The following is a 23,475-nucleotide window of genomic DNA, read 5'->3' as shown; positions in this document are numbered from 1 at the left end:
GATGGCTACCTCCGGTAACTCGTGGCCTAACAGCCAGGATGATTATGAACTGATGGAAGTGATCGGGGTCGGAGCCACGGCCGTCGTGCACGCCGCCTTCTGCCGCCCGCGGGGAGAGAAGTGCGCCATCAAGCGAATCAACCTCGAGAAATGGAACACCTCCATGGATGAACTGCTCAAAGAGATTCAGGCCATGTCAAGCTGCAACCACGAAAATGTCGTCACCTATTACACCAGCTTTGTGGTCAAAGAAGAACTGTGGCTCGTTCTGAGACTTCTCGAAGGAGGAAGTCTTCTTGACATCATCAAACATAAGATGAGGATCTCCAATTGTAAACATGGAGTGTTTGATGAAGCGACCATCGCCACGGTTCTCAAGGAGGTGCTTAAGGGATTAGAATACTTTCATCAGAACGGGCAAATTCACAGGGATATTAAAGCAGGAAATATCCTCCTCGGTGATGATGGAACCGTCCAGATCGCCGACTTCGGTGTGTCTGCGTGGCTCGCGACCGGCCGAGACTTGTCCAGACAGAAGGTGCGACATACATTCGTCGGGACGCCTTGTTGGATGGCTCCCGAGGTCATGGAACAAAATCACGGTTATGACTTCAAAGCGGATATATGGTCGTTCGGCATCACCGCGATCGAGATGGCCACCGGCACCGCCCCGTACCACAAGTACCCACCGATGAAGGTACTCATGCTCACGTTGCAGAATGACCCGCCAACACTCGACACCGGCGCCGAGGAAAAAGATCAGTACAAAGCGTACGGTAAGACTTTCAGGAAAATGATATCGGAGTGTCTCCAGAAAGATCCAACGAAACGACCTTCGGCGCCTGAACTGCTCAAGCACTCGTTTTTCAAGAAAGCAAAGGATCGAAAGTATCTCGTGCAGACGCTCGTCTCAAACGGCCCGAGCATGGAGACGCGCGTGAACAAGGCCAGCAAGCGACAACCTGGAGCCTCCGGTCGTCTGCATCGCATGGAGACCGGGGAGTGGGTGTGGGAGAGCGACGACGAAGAGGACGAGGATGATGACGCCGCCAGGGACCGACCCATGAACACCCTCGCACGTGCAGACTCCTCCGACTCCGAGGGTGAGGAGCTTGGCGAAGGTCGCGCTGGTTTCACGATCGGTTCGCTCACTGGTGGCGAGGCTCCACAGATCGACCTCGTATTGCGCATGCGTAATTCTAAGCGCGAGCTGAACGACATCCGGTTCGAATTCTCGGCCGGCAAGGATTCCGCCGACGGCATCGCCACGGAGCTGGTGGGTGCGGGGCTGGTGGAGGCGCGGGACGCCGCGTGCATCGCCCGACACCTCCAGCGGCTGGTGGACGCGCGCCTGTTCCCCGGCTCGGCGCCCCCGCCGCGCTCGCTCACCTTCCGGCTGGACTCTGCGGACCCGGCCGCGCCCTCCGACGAAAGCACGCTGCTCGGGTTCGCGCAGATCTCTGTAGTGGACTAAGCGCCGCCGCGCTGCAACCTGACGACCCTCCGCGACGGATCCCATTAGCTCTTTAATGTAACGTAGTTCGATCGAATGAGATGCGAGTTTCGCGATCCGTTTGGGTCGTGTGGGAGTGAATCTGAATTTGTAAAAATTTGTGATAGTATTCTGTCGATTTTAGTCGCTTCGTTATTGAACATTGTATTCGATTGTATTGTTTTGCTCATAATTTTATTTTGTAAAGTTTATTATTTTATAGTTTAGCTGGATAAGATCTTGTGTAATGTGAGAAAGTCTTACGGCGCATAAGTACTTTTGTCATCTAAACACGGTCATTTTTCATTTGAACTAACGCCGCCCCATCATCGTACAAGGCACGGGGACATTGTGGCCGTGTGGAGTGAAAAGGAGCTTAAACTTGCGCTATCCTGTATTATCATTGGTGGTAAAAAGCGACATAATGTATCCTATGTAACGTTAGTGCCATATGAGTATGTTTCTTGTACACGATGAATAAACATTGGCCGTACAGTCGCTACGGCTTTGAATTTAAAATTTCAGTTTCTATTGCACTATAAGACGGTATTTTACATTGTTATATTTTGTTTGTTGCTTATTTTGGAAGTATTTTAATAATAAAATAAAACATGATTTTATCGGCTGAATGTTTTATTGAAACAATATTTTTGTCCACATTTGACTAAAACTACCTTTCCACTACGAATATTTGACTCGAAACTGTTGACGTACATAATTTCTGAACGATTACAAATTTATTGTATTTGGCATCATACATAGGTCTGATAATTTATAAATAAATAATCTTCACAATAATCTAACTTTACTTTGTATTCTTAGGACTACATTGAACTATGGACTTTAAGCGATGGCGGTACAAAAATAACTTACTGTTTCATTTGCATTTCTGTAATAGCGACGCGGGTTGGTCCACAAAGAAAAATTATACTCTCATCATTATTATTAGCTAACATTCGTATCTCTATGCTACAAAACGTTTTTTCTCTCTTTTTACTCTACTTCGCAGCGAAGTTGAAATATCAGTAGCTTTGTACAATATTCTAGATCAGCTTAATTGACATTTTCTTTAGATTTTTTTATTTATCCGCTAGTTCTTGCGTTAACTAACAAGCGCTATGAGATATGATTTATAACAAATTAAAAAATACTTTTACTTCAAACAACCGAAATTCAAACGTGAATAAGTCATGTTTAAGAAAATATTATTTTTCTTATAAAATATTGAAAGAAAAAGTCCAAGTAATTTGACTCTTAGACATTTCACTGTGAATAATTACACTAGGAAATTTTAGAACTTAAAATTTGTTGGAAATATATTATTTTAATAATATTGTAAGTAAAAAAATCGAAGATCAATATTAAATTTTTATCCATCTTCAAAATAACACCCTTTGCTAGGTTAAGTATTCGGTATTAAGTATGTACTGCATGAACATTATATCATTAAGGGTAAAAAGTAAGTAAAATAATAAAAATAATCGACAATTTCTAGCAGTTTCCTTATTTAAATTCTAATATACATACATGATTAAACATTCTGAAATAGACTTACATCAGTAAAAAATAATGTTTAAAACTAAAAAACATACAAATTGCTTTTCGTTACTTATAGCTTACTCTTGGATATACTTTGTAAAATGTAACATTGACTAGGGAGGAGAAAATATTCTAATATCTAAAAATCTAGTAAGGCATGAACATTTTCCAAAGTACATTCAAATACAATAAAAATATATTTCAAAGGTTTAAAAATGAATCCTTTATTTTCTATAAAATTATAGCACAGCCAATGTGGAAAGACAGCGTGAAAAAAACAGGCTTTATTGCATCAACAAAGGATAGAGTTATGTTCTGATGAAATTAAAATATTTAGAGCCAACAAAGACAGACTTGAGATAGTTTTTTCATTAAAACATTGATCAATCAATTAATCAACAAATATCCTTTTTTTGAAATGTTTAATCTGATTACTCGAAATTCCACTCTGACCCACATTATAATTGTATAACCAAATAAATTATTGAACAACTTTAAAAATTCTTATAAATTAAGCTCATTATTTGACTAGTAAGAACAACGTTATAATTCATAAAATTTAAAATAACTTGTGCTCTGCAATAACACTATATTTTGCATTGTGCGTAATGGTGCATATTTTCAAGATACCTTCTGAATGGAAGACCAAACATTAATTATCGTGGAATGTTATAAAAAATTACAACATTTAGAGATTCAATTCGAACATTTTTGGTTGTCTTTTGTTCTTTGGAATAAATATAAACCATCACCATAAATTAACAAAAATAAATAAGTATAGCAAAAAATATATTTAACAAGCAACAATTATTAAATGCTAAATGTTCTTATCTCTTTAAATAGCCTAATTTTGTAAATAAATTAATTTGAGATTGCACAAATATGAAGGCACAGATAAAAGAAAAGTTACTTAACTTTTTAATTGTCAGATAAATTATAGATTAATTACTACACATTATTTACTCTTTTCTAAATGCTTTACATTAGGAACGAGAAATATACAAATCCATTGTGCTATAATGTGCTAAGCTTACCAATAAATTGTACTGTTAAAAGCGTATATAGGCGTGACTTAATATCTAAAATAATCTAAATGACTTGTTTTTATTAATATTTCATTTTAAAATATAAAAAAAGAGATTCGTCATTATCGAAGAAATAGAAAAAAACACAGTAAGAATGAAAAGTTAATACTGAAAAAGGGAATGTGAGTATTTTAAAAGATGAAACTTTATAACGTTTTTTTTTAAAACTGTATAATAACATCATTTAAAAACTACTAAATTCTAAATATAAACGTGTCCCAAAATTTGACACTTTAATTTCGTCGGGTTAATCTTTAAACGGCACAACGCGGTTCACGTTAAGTTCTACTGAGGATTCGACGCTTGCGACATATCATATTATTATGATATTAAAACAGTTCAACGACCTTTCTCTTGACGTATTCCTTGAGGGGCGCGTAGTAGTACCGGCGCAGCGCCACCATTTCCGGCTTGTGCTTGACGGCGCGCAGGAAACTCACGTCCGTCTCGAACAGTAGGAGCGCGAACATCCCGAGCGACAGCCACACGAACAGGAACGACGGCACGAAGGCGCGCACGAGGCTGAAGGGACGCGGGGCGGGGGGCGGGGGCGCCGCGGTGGGCGGCCGGCTCCACTCCTCGCCCTGAGACGGACCCGTCTGTGACGTCACGCCGGACTCGGACGACGAGTGCTCGAACGAGTCCCGCATCCCGTACTCGGACGGACATACTGCGCACACAGAGAACAAATCGTTTAACATTATGTACGACTATGTATTCAATCATTTATACAGTATCAATGTTAACACAATAAATAGAGGCAATGTCTATCTGACTTCTTTCAAAAACACAAAAGTATATACGGAACCCTAACAGTAAGTACCTTATCCCAAGTAAGTACCTTCAATGTTCACATGAATATGTATGATTATAATACAAAACATAGGCAAAAACAAAACGCGCAAAAATAATGTTGACAAAGCCATCTGTTATCTATGGGCGAAACTAGGGATAGGCCGGTTTTGCATCAAAATTTTTTTTTTTAAATAAATTGCAATATAGTAGAACCACGAATATGAAAAAATGTAAGATAGGCCACTTTTGTGCTGACGGCCTCAAATATACATCAACGAACTCTTTAGAACTTAATAATACTCATCGGACTAAATCATTTTATAAACATTTCGAAATAGCATTTCTCTCTGTTACGTGTGACAAACAAAAGATGTCAGCATTACAGAACTTAGTATCATACAACTATATTATAATAATCATTTGTTAATTTAACTTTCTGAACAGTCAATCAGTATATACACCCGAGTTAATTTTTTTATTGCCATATAAGGCAAACAAACTAATGGATCGGCTAATGGACATCACCTATGTTAGGGGCACAGTCGAGCCCTACCTACAAGTGAAGACACGTTTAAACTTAGTTTTAAAAAGCACATATAAACTTCAAGAGACGATGTTCATTTTAGAGTCGGATCGTAAGCAGTAATAATGATCCCTGGAACCTAAGCTACGAGAAAGAGATGAGGGGTTTCGTCGGGACGCCATTAAAAAATAAGCTATCACCAGTACCTAGGCGGCACTGAAAATTTCAGGAATTAACGAAGTGACGCAACATTACTATTTAAAAATGTATTTATTGCTTTTCGAAGTATTCTCCGAGAAATTTGACACATTTTTCCATACGATGGAACCAATCATTGAAGCAACCATTCCATTCGGAAGTTGGGGTCTCCAAAATGGCCGTTTTGTAGGCGTCCACAGCTCCTTCAGGTGATGAAAATCTCTGTCCACGCAATTTATTCTTTAGTTTAGGGAAAGTATAGAAATCATTAAGGCTTAGGTCGGGGCTGTACGGCGGATGGTCTAATAATTCTATGTTTTCTTGCTCTAAAAACTCTTTTGTTCTGTGCGCGGTGTGAGAACTCGCATTGTCGTGATGGAGGATGATGCGGCGGTTGCAGTTCTCTTTACGGAGTTCAGAAACGACCTGTGGCAAACAAATGCTAGCATACCATTCTGCATTAACCGTTCTTTGTCCCTCAAGAGGAATAGTCGTAACATGGCCGGTTTTGGAGACAAACGTGGCCACCATTTTGTTTGCAACACTCCGTGAACGAACAATTTTTGTTGGCTTTAACTCATTTTCGAACACCCAAACTCGTGACTGGTTTTTTGTTTCGGGTTCGTACGCGTATATCCAGGATTCGTCACCTGATACAATGTTGTATACAGCATTTGAGGATCCTGCGTGGAATCTTTCAAAAGTTCTGACGCACCAAGTAACGCGAGCCGCTTTTTGCTCGTCACAGAGCGAATGCGGTATCCATCGGGAAAACAACTTTTTTACACCTAATTGTTCATGCAAGATTATTTGTATTTGACTCATGCCAATGTCTACAGTTGCCTGAATTTCGCGGTATGTCACATGTCGATCTTCCTCAATCAGCTTACGCATAGCATCAACGTTTTCTTGGGTGACTGCAGTTTTTGGACGACCTTGACGGGGATCATCACTGAGCTTGACACGTCCACGTTGAAACTCAGCAAACCAGCGATAAATTGTGGTTTTGGATGGGGAATCATCACCAAATGCAGAAATCATCCGGTCAACACACTGTTTTTTGTGTTAAACCACTTTGAAAGTCATAATAAATCATCGCTCTTGAATTTTCTCGAGTCAATTCCATTTTCTCAACGACTAAACAAGTTTGACAAAACCTCGTGACAAGACCGAGAATCTTTTTTTAAATAAATAAATGGTATTCTATTTTTAAAACCAAGGAGTTTTCAATTAAAAAGATTTTAATATGACAGGAACAGTGGAAATATTCCATTCCCGATACTTTTAGTGCAGCCCTCGTACAAACATGAATGACGTAAAATAACTGCAAAATAATGCATCGATATCAGATTGTGGTCAAATGTGTTTTTGTAGTTTTTTTTTATCAACATTCTAGTGCGGTTCGTTCATAATGAGTTGAAGATAACGTTATTTTTATTCTGTATTTTTTTTAATATAGTAGGTAGTGGGGTATTATAAGAAGGCTTTAGACAGTCCCCACACGTGATGACACAAAGAAACGGTAATAACTACGAAGATAATAAAAATAAGATTATTTAATTTCTGTTCCATCTTTTTAGAGAAAGACTATCTAAAGCCACGAATAAGATGCAGAACAAGCCCTATGACGCCCGTGTCCAGTAGACCCCTTTGACCTCCAAGGGCTCGTCGATCCACCTTGTGGACAGCCACGTTTCACATCGGCACCGGAGGACTTCTCCTCAAACATCGCTGTTGATCACTCAAGGAAAGCATCGTTACACTTTTCCTTTATTGCTGATATAGTTGGACGAGCTCACAGCCCACCTGGTGTTAAGTGGTTACTGGAGCCCATAGACATCTACAACGTAAATGCGCCACCCACCTTGAGGTATAAGTTCTAAGGTTTCAGTATAGTCACAACGGCTGCCACACCCTTCAAATCGAAACGCATTACTGCTTCACGGCAGAAATAAGCATGGTGGTGGTACCTACCCGCGCACTCTCAAGAGGTCCTACCACCAGTAAAGTTTCGTGGAGTGGTCCCTGCGGTACTCAATAGGAGCAACTGCTTCGCTTAAGCCGTCTTGCCCTAAACACGTCATTACGGATCCTCCCGATCCATTAACGGTGCTTTTAGGTACCACAAGCACCGGTCACCGTCCTCGCCGAACCCGTCGCTTGAGACGAAAGGCTGAATGAATTAACCCATGGATAGACACAGCCCACTGAGTTTCTCTCCGGATCTTCTCAGTGGGTCGCGTTTCCGATCCGGTGGTAGATTCTGCGAAGCACTGCTCTTGCTAGGGTTAGTGTTACACTCCGGTTTGAGCACCGTGAGCTCACCCACACGTCAAGCTGAAATAGCCTCTCAAGGCTATCAGCATAGGTACGGAAAAAAAATTAGTCGGGTACTTAAGGGTAAGAGCGGGTACCGACCGGCGGGCTTGTCGGCGGGCGCGCGCTCGCAGCACGCCAGCGCGAGGTGCGCGGCGCCGTCCCCGCTCTCTTCTAGCGGCGCACTGTGCGTCGAGCGCGGCAGACTGCTGTACCCTGGGAACATGCAACATGCGAGACTCTTACTACCACTGCCCAGGTGAACACGAATTACATTTTTTTTTATTGCCTTTGTAGGCAGACGAGCATACGGCCCACCTGATGGTGAGTGGTTACCATCGCCCATGGACTTCAGCAATGGCAGGGGCAAAGCAAAGCCGCTGCCTACCGCTTAATACTCTCCACAAGCCTCGTTTGAAGAATGACATGTCATAGCGCCCGGGAAACACCGCGGAGGGGAGCTCATTCCATAGCCGGATGATACGTGGCAAAAAAGATATCTGGAAACGCACTGTGGATGACAGTAGTGGCTCCAGGTAGTACGGATGAACTCTACTCCGGTGGCGGGCGGTGCAATGGTAAAAAAGAGACGTTGGTATCATCTCGAACAATTCCTCAGAGCACTCCCCATGGAACATGCGATACAAAATACAGATGGAACCGAAGTCCCTCCGCAGACCCAGAGGTTCCAAACGATCCGTGAGAATGGGATTATCGACAATCCGAACGGCTCTCTTCTGTATGGACATAATCGCAAACAAGCAGTCAGAAGGCATATTAATCAAATTAATACTATAATTTTTTTGAAACCGTCGTTGCCTAAAGGATAAGACGTCCGGTGCATTCGTATGTAGCGATGCACCGGTGTTAATGTTAACAAATGTTCACGATTGACTTCCACGTTGAAGGAATAAATAACATCGTGTTATAAAAACCAAACCCGCAAAATTATAATTTGCATAATTACTGGCGGTAGGACGTCTTGTGAGTCTGCACGGGTAGGTACCACCACCCCGCCTATTTCTGTCGTTAAGCAGTAACGCGTTTCGGTTTGAAGGGTGGGGCAGCTGTTGTATTGAACCGAGACCTTAAAACTCATGTCTCATCCACCTTGGTGGATGGCAGCATTTACTCCGGTAACCACTTAACACTAGGTGGGCCGTCAGCTCGTTCCAACAACCTAAGCAATAAAATAAAATTGCTTTTTTTGTCAAATTTAAGTCACTACATTAAAAATATGTCTTTATAATTTATAATTTATCTTAAACACAGTTCATTGATTTATATGCTTCACTATGTAAAAGTGCATGGCGGGATCGTCGTTAATTTTAACCCCATATGATGAAATATATAAACACGACTAATAGTTAATTTTGTTTTCAGAACCAACAAAGAAATCTCTACGTGCGTTTTAAGATTAGGTGCCCAAAGCTTTGCAAGTTAAAGGAACGTTTGGCAAGCCGAAAGCCGTTAGAGGAAAATATGATGTGAGAAGTAGGACGGCAAATTTTCAGACTTCCTCAACCTACAGTTACAGATTTACAGTTTCACATCCGACGACCCCAATGAGTTCGCCGGTCCCCCGGGTGTCACATGCGCATGTAATAAACTCACCAAAGTCCCCGGTCATCGGCGTGGACGGAGTCGCCGGTACGCTCGAAGCTTTCCTCTTTCCTCCAGCACTGGAGCCTTCTTCCTGGAATACGGTGTGGCGGGTAGCCATTATACAACGCAAGATATTTAACAGATGCCTGAATCTCGCTTACGACATTTTCAAGACAAGCTTGCGTAGGTATATACAAGTTTCGAACAACAACATTCACTGGTGGTAGGACCTCTTGTGAGTCCGCGTGGGTACATATTATCACCGCCCTGCCTATTACTGCCGTGAAGCAGTAATGCGTTTCGGTTTGAACAGTGGGGCAGCCGTTGTAAATGTCTATAGGCTCTAGTAACCACTTAACACCAGGTGGCCTGTGAACTCGTCCACCCATCTAAGAAATAAATAACAAAAAAAAACACATTCAGACCGTCGGACTACCGAGCAATATCACCCGCTCGGTGGAAGATCGTTCCTTTCGTTGTTTAAGCCTCCCCACAATGGTATATGTGTATATAGTTTTAAATCCTCCCGATATTATGAAAACTTTTAACGGGTATTTACAAGGACTTTTATTTTACTAAGTTCCCGATATTTGGACGGTGCTGCAAATCATAATCACAGGCAGACTGAAGACTGGGTTGAATCTTAAGAGCAGACATACCTGTCTGCCCTCTTCCGGGCCCTTTTTTTCAGTGATACCACTGGAACCCGACGACTCGCCCAAACAATACATATTATCCAATTAAAGTATAAACAGATTTTTCAGAATACTAAAAAAGCATTTAAATCAATGGAATCTTCTTAAGATACCCTTAAATAATAGTCATTTTGACAAATATGTTAGGTAAATGATGCATCGAATTTTTTTTTTATCTATTTAATTTTAAGAAAAATTACTAAGTGCTCTGAAACTGGGTTGCTATAGAGTGTCTCTGTAAATATATTTTTAATTATATTATATTCCAGAGTAGGACCATTGGTATGTTCGTTTTTGTAAAGTACAGACTGGAATTTATCTATATATATATAAAAATGAATTGCTGTTCGTTAGTCTCGCTAAAACTCGAGAACGGCTGAACCGATTTGGCTAATTTTGGTCTTGAATTATTCGTGGAAGTCCAGAGAAGGTTTAAAAGGTAGAGAAATATGAAAATGCTCAGAATAAAATAAAAATAATAATTTTGTTTTTTTTTAAGTTTATTTTATACCGAAGTTTAGCTCTTTTATTTATAGATTGAGGCATTACGAAGTCTGCCGGGTCAGCTAGTACATAATAATTTTTTTTTTCTTTTTAATTCCATGTATCTCAAATTCACTATTTTATTATACTAAAAAGAAACAAACATATATGTACAGTTATATGATTTTGCCTCTCATTTTTAGAATGAGATAGAACACTTCTGAAAGTTTCACTTCAACGCCACACACATGCGTTCTTATAACTTGCTACTCTGATAATGTTATAGATTTTTAAGTTATTTTTATTTATTTATATCATCACAGTGATTATTGACAATACAAGAATACTTACACTTTTAAACAGTTAATACCGTGTCATTGCATTGTGAAGAAAAAAAATATAAAGTTTAACAACATAGAGAGAAAGAGTTGCACACGAAGTTTGCTAGATATGGAACCTTGAAATTTGACTTCAAAATCTGTTTGTTTGTACCTGAGGCTCCCTCGGTGCCAGGAGGCCGTCCCTCTCAAGGATCTCCCTCTCTGTCCGCCCCACGTACTTGAATTTCGTTCCCCACGAGAACAGTCCCCCGCCAGAGTACACGCACGCTTCCGACGATGACGACAAACTGTATTACCACACCATTACCATTACCACACCAATCTTTAACATGACGTTTCTAAATACAGACAAACATTTTAAAACGTGTTCTATGCGAGTAAAATGGAGGGAATATTGTAATAAAACCTATGTTTTACCGGTGGTGGGGGGTCTTGTGAGCCCGCACGGGTAAGTACCACCACCTTACGCATATCTGCCGCGAAGCAGTGATGCCGTTATACCGAGCAATCTCAGAGACTCAGACCTCAAGAAGGATGGTGGCATTTACGATGTCTATGTATCTACTCATCACTTACAGTAAAATAGTCAGTGAACTCATCTGTTCGTAAATAGTTATTATAAAAAATATTCTATTAATACTTGGGATAGGATCGTCCTATGCTAAATATGACTAAGCCGATTGTAGACCAAACGCAGAGCCAAATTATTACATTTTTAAATTCACTCGTGACTAATACCAAAACGAATCTCCCAGTGATTAAATAAAAAATAAAAATACTCATTTAAGTCGTTCGAAAGCAAAAAAAATATTCACGATTATTTAACGTAGTCTAAGGATTGTGCACATATATCATTATTTGTAAGGCACGTTAAAGACAACATTCAAAGTGTAGGTAGGTACTCACGTGAAGAACAGCATCTGCTCTATGGCACAGCACCAGACGTGACGACAAGCCGCCCCGCTCGGACACTTGAAGCCGACCGTGTGTTTTTTCTGAAACATCATTACGAGGGGTGAAAGCTTTAAGCGATATTTTTGCAACTTTACAGGAGAACCATTTAAAATTTGGAAAAAATATGTTAACAAAAATAACCTCTTCAGCTATTTAAATATAGATGTTTACCAATTGAAGTTCGATTAAAAACATCGTATTCTTGATGCTAATCTTCTTTTTCTCCACCTTAACCCACTATATGGGGTCGGCACAGCTATTTTTTCTCTTCCATACTTTTCTATCAGCCGTGATCTAAACACTCACTCCTCTCTCTCTCTCTCTCTCTCTCTCTAGAAGTACGACACTTGTACGAGCTCACATTTCGCCTCACCGCCAGTTATGTCTTTTTTTTTAAGACACTTTTATTAGTATGACCTTTAACTATGTATGTAACGGCATAATTCAACTTAATATACATCAACTTATTTTTTCTTCCCAAAGGGTTATTCCAGCTATGCGCAAACGGGTAGGTGAGCTCACGGACTCAATCTGAAAGAATTTACTAACACTAGCCCTGCTTAGCAGACTCTACTACCGGATCGAAATCGCGACCCACTGAGAATAGATGGCGAGAAACTCAGTGGGTTGTATCTAGGGGTTAGTTCGAACTCTTAGGCGGTAGTTAGTGACTTTCACTCGTGGTAGGACCTCTTGTGAGTCCGCACGGGTAGGTACCACCACCCCGCCTATTTCCGCCGTGAAGCAGTAATGCGTTTCGGTTCGAAGGGTGGGGTAGCCGTTGTAACTATACTGAGACCTTAGAACTTATATCTCGAGGTGGGTGGCGCATTTACGTTGTAGATGTCTATGGGCTCCAGTAACCACTTAACACCAGGTGGGCTCGTCCATCCATCTAAGCAATTAAAAAAAAATCTTCGGCGTAATGGACAAGTTCGAGGAGGACGGTGAGAGGTGCTTGAAGAGCCTCATCGTCTAGGTCTGATCTAGTCAACGTCAAGACGTCCAATTTACATGAAAATTAGGACACGTATCAAACACTGCTGAAATTTTTATATGTACATATTCAATACTAGCTGAGACCCGCGATTTTATCCGCGGTTATTTTCGTACCGCGATTGACGCCGCGGGGCGAAGCTAGTCTAAAAAAAAGTAGCCTAAGTTATATCATCAGCTATCTATCAGTGAAAGTCCCGTCAAAATCGGTCCAGCCGCAATATTTCAAAATATGAGTTATTCGTTTTTTTTTTCAGACGCTCATGAGTTATAGGTACTTTATTGTTTCAACTATCCAAACAATGCGTAGCGAATAAACGAAACAAATTAACATCATAAAAGATGAAAGCAAACTACGAGGATATATTGAAAGTTTATGATCATAATATTTAGTTTTAAGCTCTTAACAGCATATTTACGCTTTATTAATTCTAGTTGCTTTCTTTTAAAACGTAATAGATTTTTAATGAAATCAGCTTTTTCTTTTTATTTTTTTTTTTTATTGCCCTTGTAGGCAGACGAGCATACGGCCCACCTGATGGTGAGTGGTTACCGTCGCCCATGGACTTCAGCAATGCCAGGGGCAGAGCCAAGCCGCTGCCTACCGCTTAATACTCTCCACAAGCCTCGTTTGAAGAAGGACATGTCATAGCGCTCGGGAAACACCGTGGAGGGGAGGAGCTCATTCCATAGCCGGATGGTACGTGGCAAAAAAGACCTCTGGAAACGCACTGTGGATGACCGCAGTGGCTCCAGGTAGTATGGATGAACTCTACTCCGGTGGCGGGCGGTGCGATGGTAAAAACGAGATGCCGGTATCATCTCGAACAATTTTTCAGAGCACTCCCCATGGAACATACGGTACAAAATACAGAGGGATCCGAAGTCCTTTAATAAAGGTAACCTGTCGTAATTTGAATTCCTGTAGGATAATAATCTAAATTTCTTCAATAATTTTAATGGAATTATAAACAATTTGTTGATACTTTAAAAATGTAATTAAAATAACTTTTACGATTTACTCTCTTACTACTACTACGTTATTGATTTTCGTATTACATTATTTTTGACGTTTCAAGTTTTCGTGGGCACGGACTCGCAGTAAAGAAAATAGTGAAAGCGAGATTAAGCCTTAAAAGAATTTTTAATTAGTAGAAGACGCTACAACATTAAAAATAATTTCAAACAACCCGAGAAATCACAGATCAAACATACACAATAACGTTAATGTGATACGAGCGTTTAACGTTGACTTAACATGACTCAGCTGAGCAAAGTGATCATAACACTATCCATTGATATCCTTGCGCAATATCGTGGCATTAAGGAAATGACATCATCTTTATTAAATACTAGTTGTTATGGGTAGGCCTCCCACAAAATGGACCGACGACCTATTGAGGTTCGCGGGAATCCGCTGGATGCAGACAGCGCAGGACCGATTTTTGTGGCGAGGCTTGGGGGAGGCCTATGTCCAGCCGTGGGCATTTTTGGGCTGATAGAATAGAATCCGCGACTACACTCGCGTGGTCAAGGAATAGTATCAGTGTAGTTTCCCGTCGGAATGAGATGTTTAATCGGGATTAAAGGTAGCCTATGTCGCGCTCCTAACTTAATACTATTATACCACATACCACATAATATACCACAAAAAATCAGGCGTTCGACAAAGTCTGGCACAACGGTTTGATCTACAAACTGTACAACATGGGAGTGCCAGACAGACTCGTGCTCATCATACGAGACTTCTTGTCGAACCGTTTGTTTCGATATCGAGTAGAGGGAACTCGCTCTCGCCCCCGTCATCTGACTGCCGGAGTCCCGCAAGGCTCCGCGCTCTCCCCGTTATTATTTAGTTTGTATATCAATGATATACCCCGGTCTCCGGAGACCCATCTAGCGCTCTTCGCCGATGACACGGCTATCTACTACTCGTGTAGGAAGATGTCGTTGCTGCATCGGGGACTCCAGATCGCAGTAGCCACCATGGGACAGTGGTTCTGGAAGTGGCGCATCGACATCAACCCCACGAAAAGCACAGCGGTGCTCTTCAAAAGGGGTCGCCCTCCGAATACCACTTCGAGCATCCCACTCCCTAATAGGCGCGCAAACACCTCCGCCGTTAGCACCGTCATTCTCTTTGGCCAGCCCATACCGTGGGCCTCGCAGGTCAAATACCTAGGCGTCACCCTCGACAGAGGGATGACATTCCGTCCCCATATTAAAACGGTACGCGACCGTGCCGCCTTCATATTAGGACGTCTCTACCCTATGGTTTGCAAGCGAAGCAAACTGTCCCTCCGTAATAAGGTAACTCTCTACAAAACTTGCATACGCCCCGTTATGACGTCTGCAAGCGTAGTGTTCGCTCACGCAGCCCGCACCAACTTGAAGCCCCTTCAGGTTATTCAATCCCGATTCTGCAGGATAGCCGTCGGAGCACCATGGTTCCTGAGGAACGTGGATCTTCACGATGACCTGGAGCTCGACTCTGTCAGTAAGTATCTACAGTCGGCATCATTGCGCCATTTCGAGAAGGCGGCACGACATGAGAACCCTCTTGTCGTGGCCGCTGGAAACTACATACCCGATCCTGTAGACCGAATGGTAAACAGTCGACGTCGCCCAAAGCACGTCATTACGGATCCTCCCGATCGATTAACAGTGCTTTTAGGCACCACAAGCACCGGTCACCATCCTCGTCGAACCCGTCCGCTTGCGACGAAGGGCTCGACGAGCGAATTAACCCCTAGACACAGCCCACTGAGTTTCTCGCCTGATCGTCTCAGTGGGTCGCGTTTCCGATCCGGTGGTAGATTCTGCGAAGCACTGCTCTTGCTAGGGTCAGTGTTAACAACTCTCCGGTTTGAGCCCCGTGAGCTCACCTACATACGTTAGGGTGAAGCTGAAATAGCCTCTCAAGGCTCAAGGAAAAAAAAAAAAAAAAAAGTGTGTGTGTCCGCTCCGACGCACGACTGGAGTTTACTGGATATAAAAAATTAAACGAAACAATACGAGAAATAGTTCTATATTACGACAACACGATACACTACAGATTATTAACAAATTAACGAGACACAAAACAAACGACTAACAAATATATGAAAATACAATAATGAGAGAAACGCGCGATCAGTACGAGGCTTTGTGGCGGACTGCCGGCGCATGTACTAGCATGTCACACGAAATGCGCATAACGCATTTCGTGTGACATGCTAGTACGATTTTGGTCCCCATAATTTTCATACCCCGGGCCTATATATGTAAATCGATTCTAAAGGAGTAAACTCCAATAAACTCCAAAAAAAAAATATAATAATCCCTTGCTCCGTTACGACATGAAAAGAGGACAAACAAATAAACACACTTGCACTTTTATAATGTAAAAAAAAGGATTGCTCTAAATGTGAGCGCAGTCCACCATTAAGTGGTTACAAAAGTTTATGGATATCAAGATGTGGATTATCACATACAGAGAGAGGCCTAGTCTCGACTTTATTGTATAACAGCTGTTGGCTCTTCAAAAGACACCGATCGCTGTTTCGCGTCTAAAATACACATAATGACAGCACCCACTACACTCAAGCGCTGTGGCGGTAGCCATCATACAACACATAAATGACAGATGCCTGAATCACGCCTACATTTAGCCCATTGAGTTTCTCGCCAGATCTTCTCAGTGGGTCGCATTTTCGATCCGGTAGTAGATTCTGCGAAGCACTGCTAGGGCTAGTGTTAGCAAAGTCGTCAGATTAGAGCCCCGTGAGCTCATCTACTTGCTCGGAGAATCTAGTATAATCCCTCAAGGTTATTAGAATAAGTAGGAAAAAAAATGTTACATTTTTAAAATAACTTTGCATAATTTAAGTTCCGAATAACATTTAAATCGTCGGTCTACCGAGCAACATTACCTGGTTGTTGAAATGAAAAATTTCTTTACTTTGTATATTTCAAAATAAATCAAACAATACATTATATTATTTTAAAAATTACTTCGGTCTGCAATAAAGCATTATCAGCTATATTCGTAGATTCCAGAACTTATTCGATCGCTAGACCATCTATCTATCTACCAAATCGAAAATTAGATAAGATTATATTCTACGTCATAATAACAAATTTCCTTACATTAATTAATGTTGGGAAACATGTTGCAATATTCATGCGTTATTTCACAAGTACAAGTAGATAAGGATTTCGTTGCGAAACATATTGTAATGTAAATTACTATTTACTACATATTGTTTATTATCTAATTTCATTGCAATGAGGATACTCCTAATCTCTACTCCGATTGACCCGTGTCCAGTGCTATCTAATACTGTCTATGGATGTCTATAAAATCGTCAGTCCGGACACTTGGAAGTGGTGACTAAGTCGGCCTTGAAACTCTGGCGTAAGCTAATCTTTAATCTTACAGGGGTAAGTAACTACCACTGAATATTTCGATGCGCAACCTTTTTTTTTTTAACGCTGCGGAATCCATTTACGGATACCCGGTCGAGGGGGGTAACGGACCGGTTTATGTCGGACTCCGGCAATCTAACCCACAAATATACTGATATATATTTTCTTGCCGGATTTTCACAGCGGTTCGCGATTCGAATCCGATGGTACATGCATTCGCAAAGCAGCTACCCTTGAGCTGTTAAGTCTCTTCGGAGACACTCGAACAGTACTTAGCAAATCCCCCCCCCCCCCAGCTGACCCCGTGCACTCTAACCTATTGTAGTGAAACTAGAAAAGCCACCGGGCCAACTGTAAAACCTGGCACCAAAAATTCCCCAAATGGTTTTTTAAATTTAAAAATAATATACGAGTATATCCCCAAAATAATTCCCGCCAATTCTAAAATGATACACGTGTGGAACTACGGATATAATAAGTTTGATGTAATAATATAAAGTTGTTTTTAATTTATTTTTGGGAAAATTATAGAGATTTTTTTCGATACTTAAAAGATCTGACCATGATTTCATGAATATTAATGTTCGTTTTTAAATCTGTAATTTAGGTTTGAAAAAAAATACTATGTAGAAATTACTGACATATTTTTGTCAGAACTTGAAATTTTTAATTAGGTACCTTTAAATCGTTTTAGATGACCTTAACATCGCACACGTTACGGCCTAGCCACGGGGATCGGCGGTGCGAACAGCGAAGCGGTGGACGAGGCGACCATTCGCGCAGCACCGTTTGCAGGCCACGGGTACTCACGTTCGCCGCCGCGACTAGTAAGGAAGTCCGACAGCGAATTGTCTATATCGATATTGCTTACAAATTAATAGTTTTTTGGTTCAGGACCTATTATTTGGAAAAGATTGTGAAGTACATGATTTGAATAAGAATCGGAGTATACCTATAGATGGAGAATTCCACAAGAAGTACGAGAAATACTTTGGGTGGCTAGACTTCCAAATAGCTGGTCTAGCTAGTATTTCAGCTAATTTTTTTTTATTGCTTAGATGGGTGGATGAGCTCACAGTCCACCTTGTGTTAAGTGGTTACTGAAGCCCATAGATATCCACAACGTAAATGCGCCACCCACCTTGAGATATAAGTTCTAAGGTCTCAAGTATAGTTACAATGGCTGCCCCACCCTTCAAACCGAAACGCATTACTACTTCACGGCAGAAACAGGCAGGGTGGTGGTACCCACCCGCGCGGACTCACAAGAGGTCCTACCCCCAGTAATTACGCAAATTATAATTTTGAGGGTTTCATTTTTATTACACGATGTTATTCCTTCACCGTGGAAATCAATCGTGAACATTAAAATTTGTTGAGTACGTATTTCATTACAAAAATTGGTACCCGCCTGATATTCGACTACCGGTGCATCGCTCAACACCGGACGTCTTATCCGTTCGGCCACGACGAGTTTAAAAATATAAAAAAAAAAATTAATAAAAAATATAAAATATAAAAATTTCGGCGTTCATTTTTCGCGGCGAAAACAACTAAACTCATTTAATCACTGCACTATTCGCCGCGACTACCGCTCGACTCCGTGGCTTGCGCCGTCCTTATTCATGCATTTGTTTTGCTCGCCCGCCACATCGTAAGTCGCCCGCGCGATTCGCTCGGTACATTCCGCCGGTCGCTTCGCCGGTCGCCGGTGCGCGTGGCTTGTTAGGTACATTTCTATGCTCTTATTTTAGTCGCTAGACGCTTCGCCGTTCGCACCGCGCGAATATTCGTATCGGCGAATGTCCCGTGGCCAGGCTGTTAGCGCTGACCTTTCCATTAACTAAATCTAATTAAAACACACACAATATAATGTCACGCATTGTTTTTCTTTGAATACCAGTAGTGATATTTCATAATTAATTGCATTGTTAATAAGTACTGTATGAATAACATTCGATCTTATTTTAACTTGTTTGGAAGCATCCTGGGATACAGGAAAAGTTGAATCGCGAAATCGAAGGACAGATACATGCTAATAGTGGTGACCGTCACCACAAATAACATGTTACAATTTCTTATACGCGCTTTTAACTTTTTGCTAAGACATAATAATATACTAATTAAAGTTTAATATTATTTTTAAATTAATTAAAGTGACACAAAGTTGAGAAATACTACAAATAAAAGTTTCCTTGTAAAGCCTCCACTAATCTCTATAAAATATTATGTATAATATTATATAATATTATACATAAATATCTATTTTTTTTGCCACTGATATACATGTATATCGCCACTGTAGACAGACGAGCATATGGTGAGTGGTTACCGTCGCTATGGACGTCAGCAATGCCAGGAGCAGAACCAAACCGCTGCCTACCGTTAAACCAGAAATAAACTTTCAACAGAACTCGAATAAAGGGGTATATACCTGTTTTAATTTTTATTGCATCGTACGACCTAGGACGCGCACATCCACTTCACTTTTGATGCTAAACGAAATTTGAATTTACTAAATTGTCCCTTACATTGCTCATCTGTCTACCAAAGTAATCAACATTTGGAAGGTTAATGACAAAGAGAAGATCATCAACCGAACGAGTGTAATTACGCAATAGGCGACGGTCCGAACCACAACGGTTCGGAACTTGTTCATAATTATGCAAGTTAATCTTAAAAATGGGGTGCGTGCAACTTTGTGCACGTGAAAGAAGTGAAACTTCTGTGTGTGGTATTGTGGTTTTCTTCATTTTTCATTCTACAATCAAATTTCTCTTGTAATAGGGAATGATGTATATAAAATAAACGATCGAGAAACGAACTATCTTGCTTTGTCCTTTCCCTCTCTCAACGGTCAAGGGGCTCGTGAGACGCTGTCTATTTTCTCACTCTCACACTTCCTAAATTGTATCTTTTCTCTCTAGCCGTAACGAATCTATCATTGAAGAGATTCAGGCATCTGTCAAATATCTTGTGTTTTTATGATGGTCACGGCCACAAACAACAAAGTATCCATGCTTTACTCTCAATAAATGATTATAATTATCCGTCTATGTTAAGGCACATCCTTATTTTCTAATCGCCTTCGGAAATAGTTCCTGTACACACATTTGAAGTCGTTGAAGCTTGCGAGATAAGACGCCTGGTGCGTTCGTATCGAGCGATGCGATAGTTTTTTTTTTATTGCTTAGTTGGGTGGACGAGCTCACAGCCCACCTGGTGTTAAGTGGTCACTGGAGCCCATAGACATCTACAACGTAAATGCGCCACCCACCTTGAGATATAAGTTCTAAGCTCTCAAGTATAGTTACAACGGCTGCCCCACCCTTCAAACCGAAACGCATTACTGCTTCACGGCAGAAATAGACGGGGTGGTGGTACCCACCCGCGCGGACTCACAAGAGGTCCTACCGGATGTCGTTGTTCGAATGCCGCAGACAGATGCCAATTTTTCTAATGAAATATCTACTCAATAAATGTTCAGGAGTAGCTTCCATAGTGAAGGAAGGATGAATGATGAAGAATGCAATTAAAATGGAACCCGCAAAAAAAATATAGTTTGCGTAAATACTGGCGGTAGGACGTCTTGTGAGCCCGTATGGTAGGTTCCACCACGCTACCTATTTCTGCAGTGAAGCAGTAACGCGTTTCTATTTGAAGGGTAGGGCAGCTGTTGTATTTTAAAACTGAAATTTAGAACTCATGTCTCAAAGTGGGTGGCTGCATTTACTGTAGTAAAACTGGCACAAAGAAAAAAATTATGCTCATTTCACTTATAAATCTGCCACAAAACCCTATTATTAATATTGTTGAATTCAAGATATCAATTTAGCCAAACTCTTACCTCTGGGTAATTCAAGTGAACAATAAACATTCTCCCCTCAAAGTTGATCTTGTGAACTTCTGACCATTTGAAGTGATTTGTTTTCCTACTGCCTTGAAATGTTAATATGCCACTGTGGTTGATACCTAAATATAACTGGTTTCCTCTGTGATCCTAAAGCAAATAGAATTATTATAATAATTAATATATTTAATTAATTTGCACATGTCTCATATTTGCAGAACTTCAAACACTTTGACTAGCAAGATTCTAAGTTATATTTGAAGGAAAAAAAATATGAGATAAGTTACCTTAACTGGATGCGGGTCCACTCCATAAGTATCAAGTTGACAAGCAATCTTTAGGAATGTTCTTTCGGCTTCTTCAGTTGACATACCCTTAACTCCTCCACCACCAATGGGTGTGCCTTCCAATGGTTCCCTATGTAGTTCCTAGAAAAGAAATCTAATTTAAATATAAATAAATAATGAAAACAACAAGGGTGACATATAGCAAGTCAGTGACCCACCATCACTGCCAAGTTTTATACTTGGCAGTGATGGAGGGTCACTGGACAGGACAAATCAAAGAATTAGAGCTAAGTAGAATAAGCTAGCTATAAGTCCTCAACTTAGCAGTGTACATAGTTTCCCCTAACATAACAACCAATCATGCCCACTGAGCTAAAGTGATCCTTTACATCAATTATTTCCATAAAATTTGTAAAATAGCAAATTTAAAAGTTTTATTAATTCACATACCTGTATCCTACCTTCAATTGCATCTGTTTGTCTCAATAACAATCTCATTTCGCTCACATAATTACCAATGTGGATAGTTGAATCATAGTCTCCCAATTCAACTGGAATATTTTTGTTTCAATATTATTATATTTCAGTATTGTTATAATTTTTGTATTATACTTTTTTAATGACCTGCACCAGTAGATGCATGTATTGTGTCTGTCTGTACGCTCACAATATACCCTACCACCAGTTATTATTATTTATTATTATTATTTATTATTATTACACTGAGATAAAAACAATATCACCACAACCAGAATAAAATAAAACAAATGCTTTTATCAATAAAAGACTATGAAGAAGAAAATAATTATTTTAAAATATTTATACTCTAGCATACTCTGAATGATGAGAGCTCCAAGCATGGCAGCTTCATTGGCTGTACAGTACAACCTGCCATGAAGTAGATCCCGCTTCAATTGCAAATATATTTGGAATCTAGTCACATCTTCCTTTAGTAGTAAAGGATTAGGTGGATAGAACTTCACTCGAAAACTGAACAATATAGGCGAAGCATCTGAAAATGAAATAGAATGCCTGAAAAGTTATCTTAATAGTTTATAATAAGTTTATACTATTGCAAGCTGTTTATTATTATTATTTATTGTATATATTATATCTAAAATAATGAATACCTTTGACTTGTTTCAGGATGAGTTTAGCCATGTGTAGCCAGTGCTGAAAGCGAAAAAAAATCTATGAGCATTCCCAATTTTTGGTTCCGGTCTTATGAGGTTAATATGTTGGAAACTTACTCTCTGTCCACTTGCGTCTACATATCTTAAACCAAAGTAGTCAGACTCTGTGAGATTCAATTGTTGACACACATGTTCTAGCAGAGACTTACCCTTAAAACTAGGCTGAAATATCAATTAATTCTCAGTTAATCGAAAAACAAATAAATGAAACAATTGTAAGATAGAATTATATGAACATTACTTACATGAAATTCACATTCTAAAATTTCAGTATCCTCTAAAAGTCGCACAGTGCATTTATAAACAATATCTCCACGGCTTTTAAACATTTTTCACTTTTTTTGTTTATAACACACTAGCTTAGTTTATTTAGGAGTTGTGAAACTTTTAAACCCTAAATATAACGTGAGTTACATTCAATTTCGATTTTATTTTCTCTTTTATTTCGCATTTCGATTCGATTCACTTTTGGTTTGTTTCGGTGAGAATAATAAAATTGGAGAGTAGAAATCCCATATTAGTAAATAATCTGTGATACCACCTATAGTGAGGTTCAATTTCTACCCGTAGAGTATACCTAACTAACGAACTATTATTGGAAACAAGCAAACTGACACAAAACTAGTGTAGGTACGATACAGTATTAAAAACTCGGATGTAAATTTTACGGAGCGGTTGTGCTGTTCGGCTGTTCCGTCACTGTCATTCACAGACTA

The 23,475-nt window shown here is 40.2% G+C and overlaps 2 protein-coding genes across 2 annotated transcripts; one reads left to right on the top strand and one right to left on the bottom strand.

The window, feature by feature from the left end:
• Nucleotide 1: 1 nt before the first annotated feature.
• Nucleotides 2-2,116, top strand: fray (oxidative stress responsive kinase frayed). Its single transcript, XM_028174194.2, has one exon. The coding sequence runs from the start codon at nucleotides 2-4 to the stop codon at nucleotides 1,472-1,474; it is 1,473 nt and encodes a 490-aa protein (XP_028029995.2). The 3' UTR covers nucleotides 1,475-2,116.
• Frmd5 (FERM domain containing) lies at nucleotides 2,108-23,475 on the bottom strand. The gene is made up of 12 exons (XM_089727456.1): nucleotides 23,005-23,475; nucleotides 22,817-22,921; nucleotides 22,697-22,739; nucleotides 22,402-22,578; nucleotides 22,017-22,117; nucleotides 21,567-21,707; nucleotides 21,277-21,429; nucleotides 11,979-12,067; nucleotides 11,224-11,359; nucleotides 9,563-9,644; nucleotides 8,051-8,164; nucleotides 2,108-4,786 (listed from the first exon to the last, which is right to left on the bottom strand). The coding sequence occupies exons 1-12, from the start codon at nucleotides 23,086-23,088 to the stop codon at nucleotides 4,446-4,448; spliced, it is 1,566 nt and encodes a 521-aa protein (XP_089583582.1). The 5' UTR covers nucleotides 23,089-23,475; the 3' UTR covers nucleotides 2,108-4,445.

The sequence above is a fragment of the Bombyx mandarina genome, chromosome 05, assembly GCF_030267445.1.
Source record: "Bombyx mandarina strain Sakado chromosome 05, ASM3026744v2".
In the NCBI taxonomy this organism is placed as follows: domain Eukaryota; kingdom Metazoa; phylum Arthropoda; class Insecta; order Lepidoptera; family Bombycidae; genus Bombyx; species Bombyx mandarina.
Note: the sequence above shows the minus strand (reverse complement) of the source record. Positions and strands in the feature narration are given on the sequence as shown.

What these genes read in the sequence shown, in the direction of transcription:
- fray (XM_028174194.2), top strand. Translation starts at nt 2, where the DNA reads ATGGCTACCTCCGGTAACTCGTGGCCTAACAGCCAGGATGATTATGAA.
- Frmd5 (XM_089727456.1), bottom strand. Translation starts at nt 23,088, where the DNA reads ATGTTTAAAAGCCGTGGAGATATTGTTTATAAATGCACTGTGCGACTT. An exon ending in GAGCAGATGCTGTTCTTCAC is followed by an intron (nt 11,360 to 11,978) that starts GTGAGTACCTAC and finishes GTGGTAATACAG; the next exon opens with TTTGTCGTCATCGTCGGAAG. An exon ending in GCCCGCCGACAAGCCCGCCG is followed by an intron (nt 4,787 to 8,050) that starts GTCGGTACCCGC and finishes CTGTGTGCGCAG; the next exon opens with TATGTCCGTCCGAGTACGGG.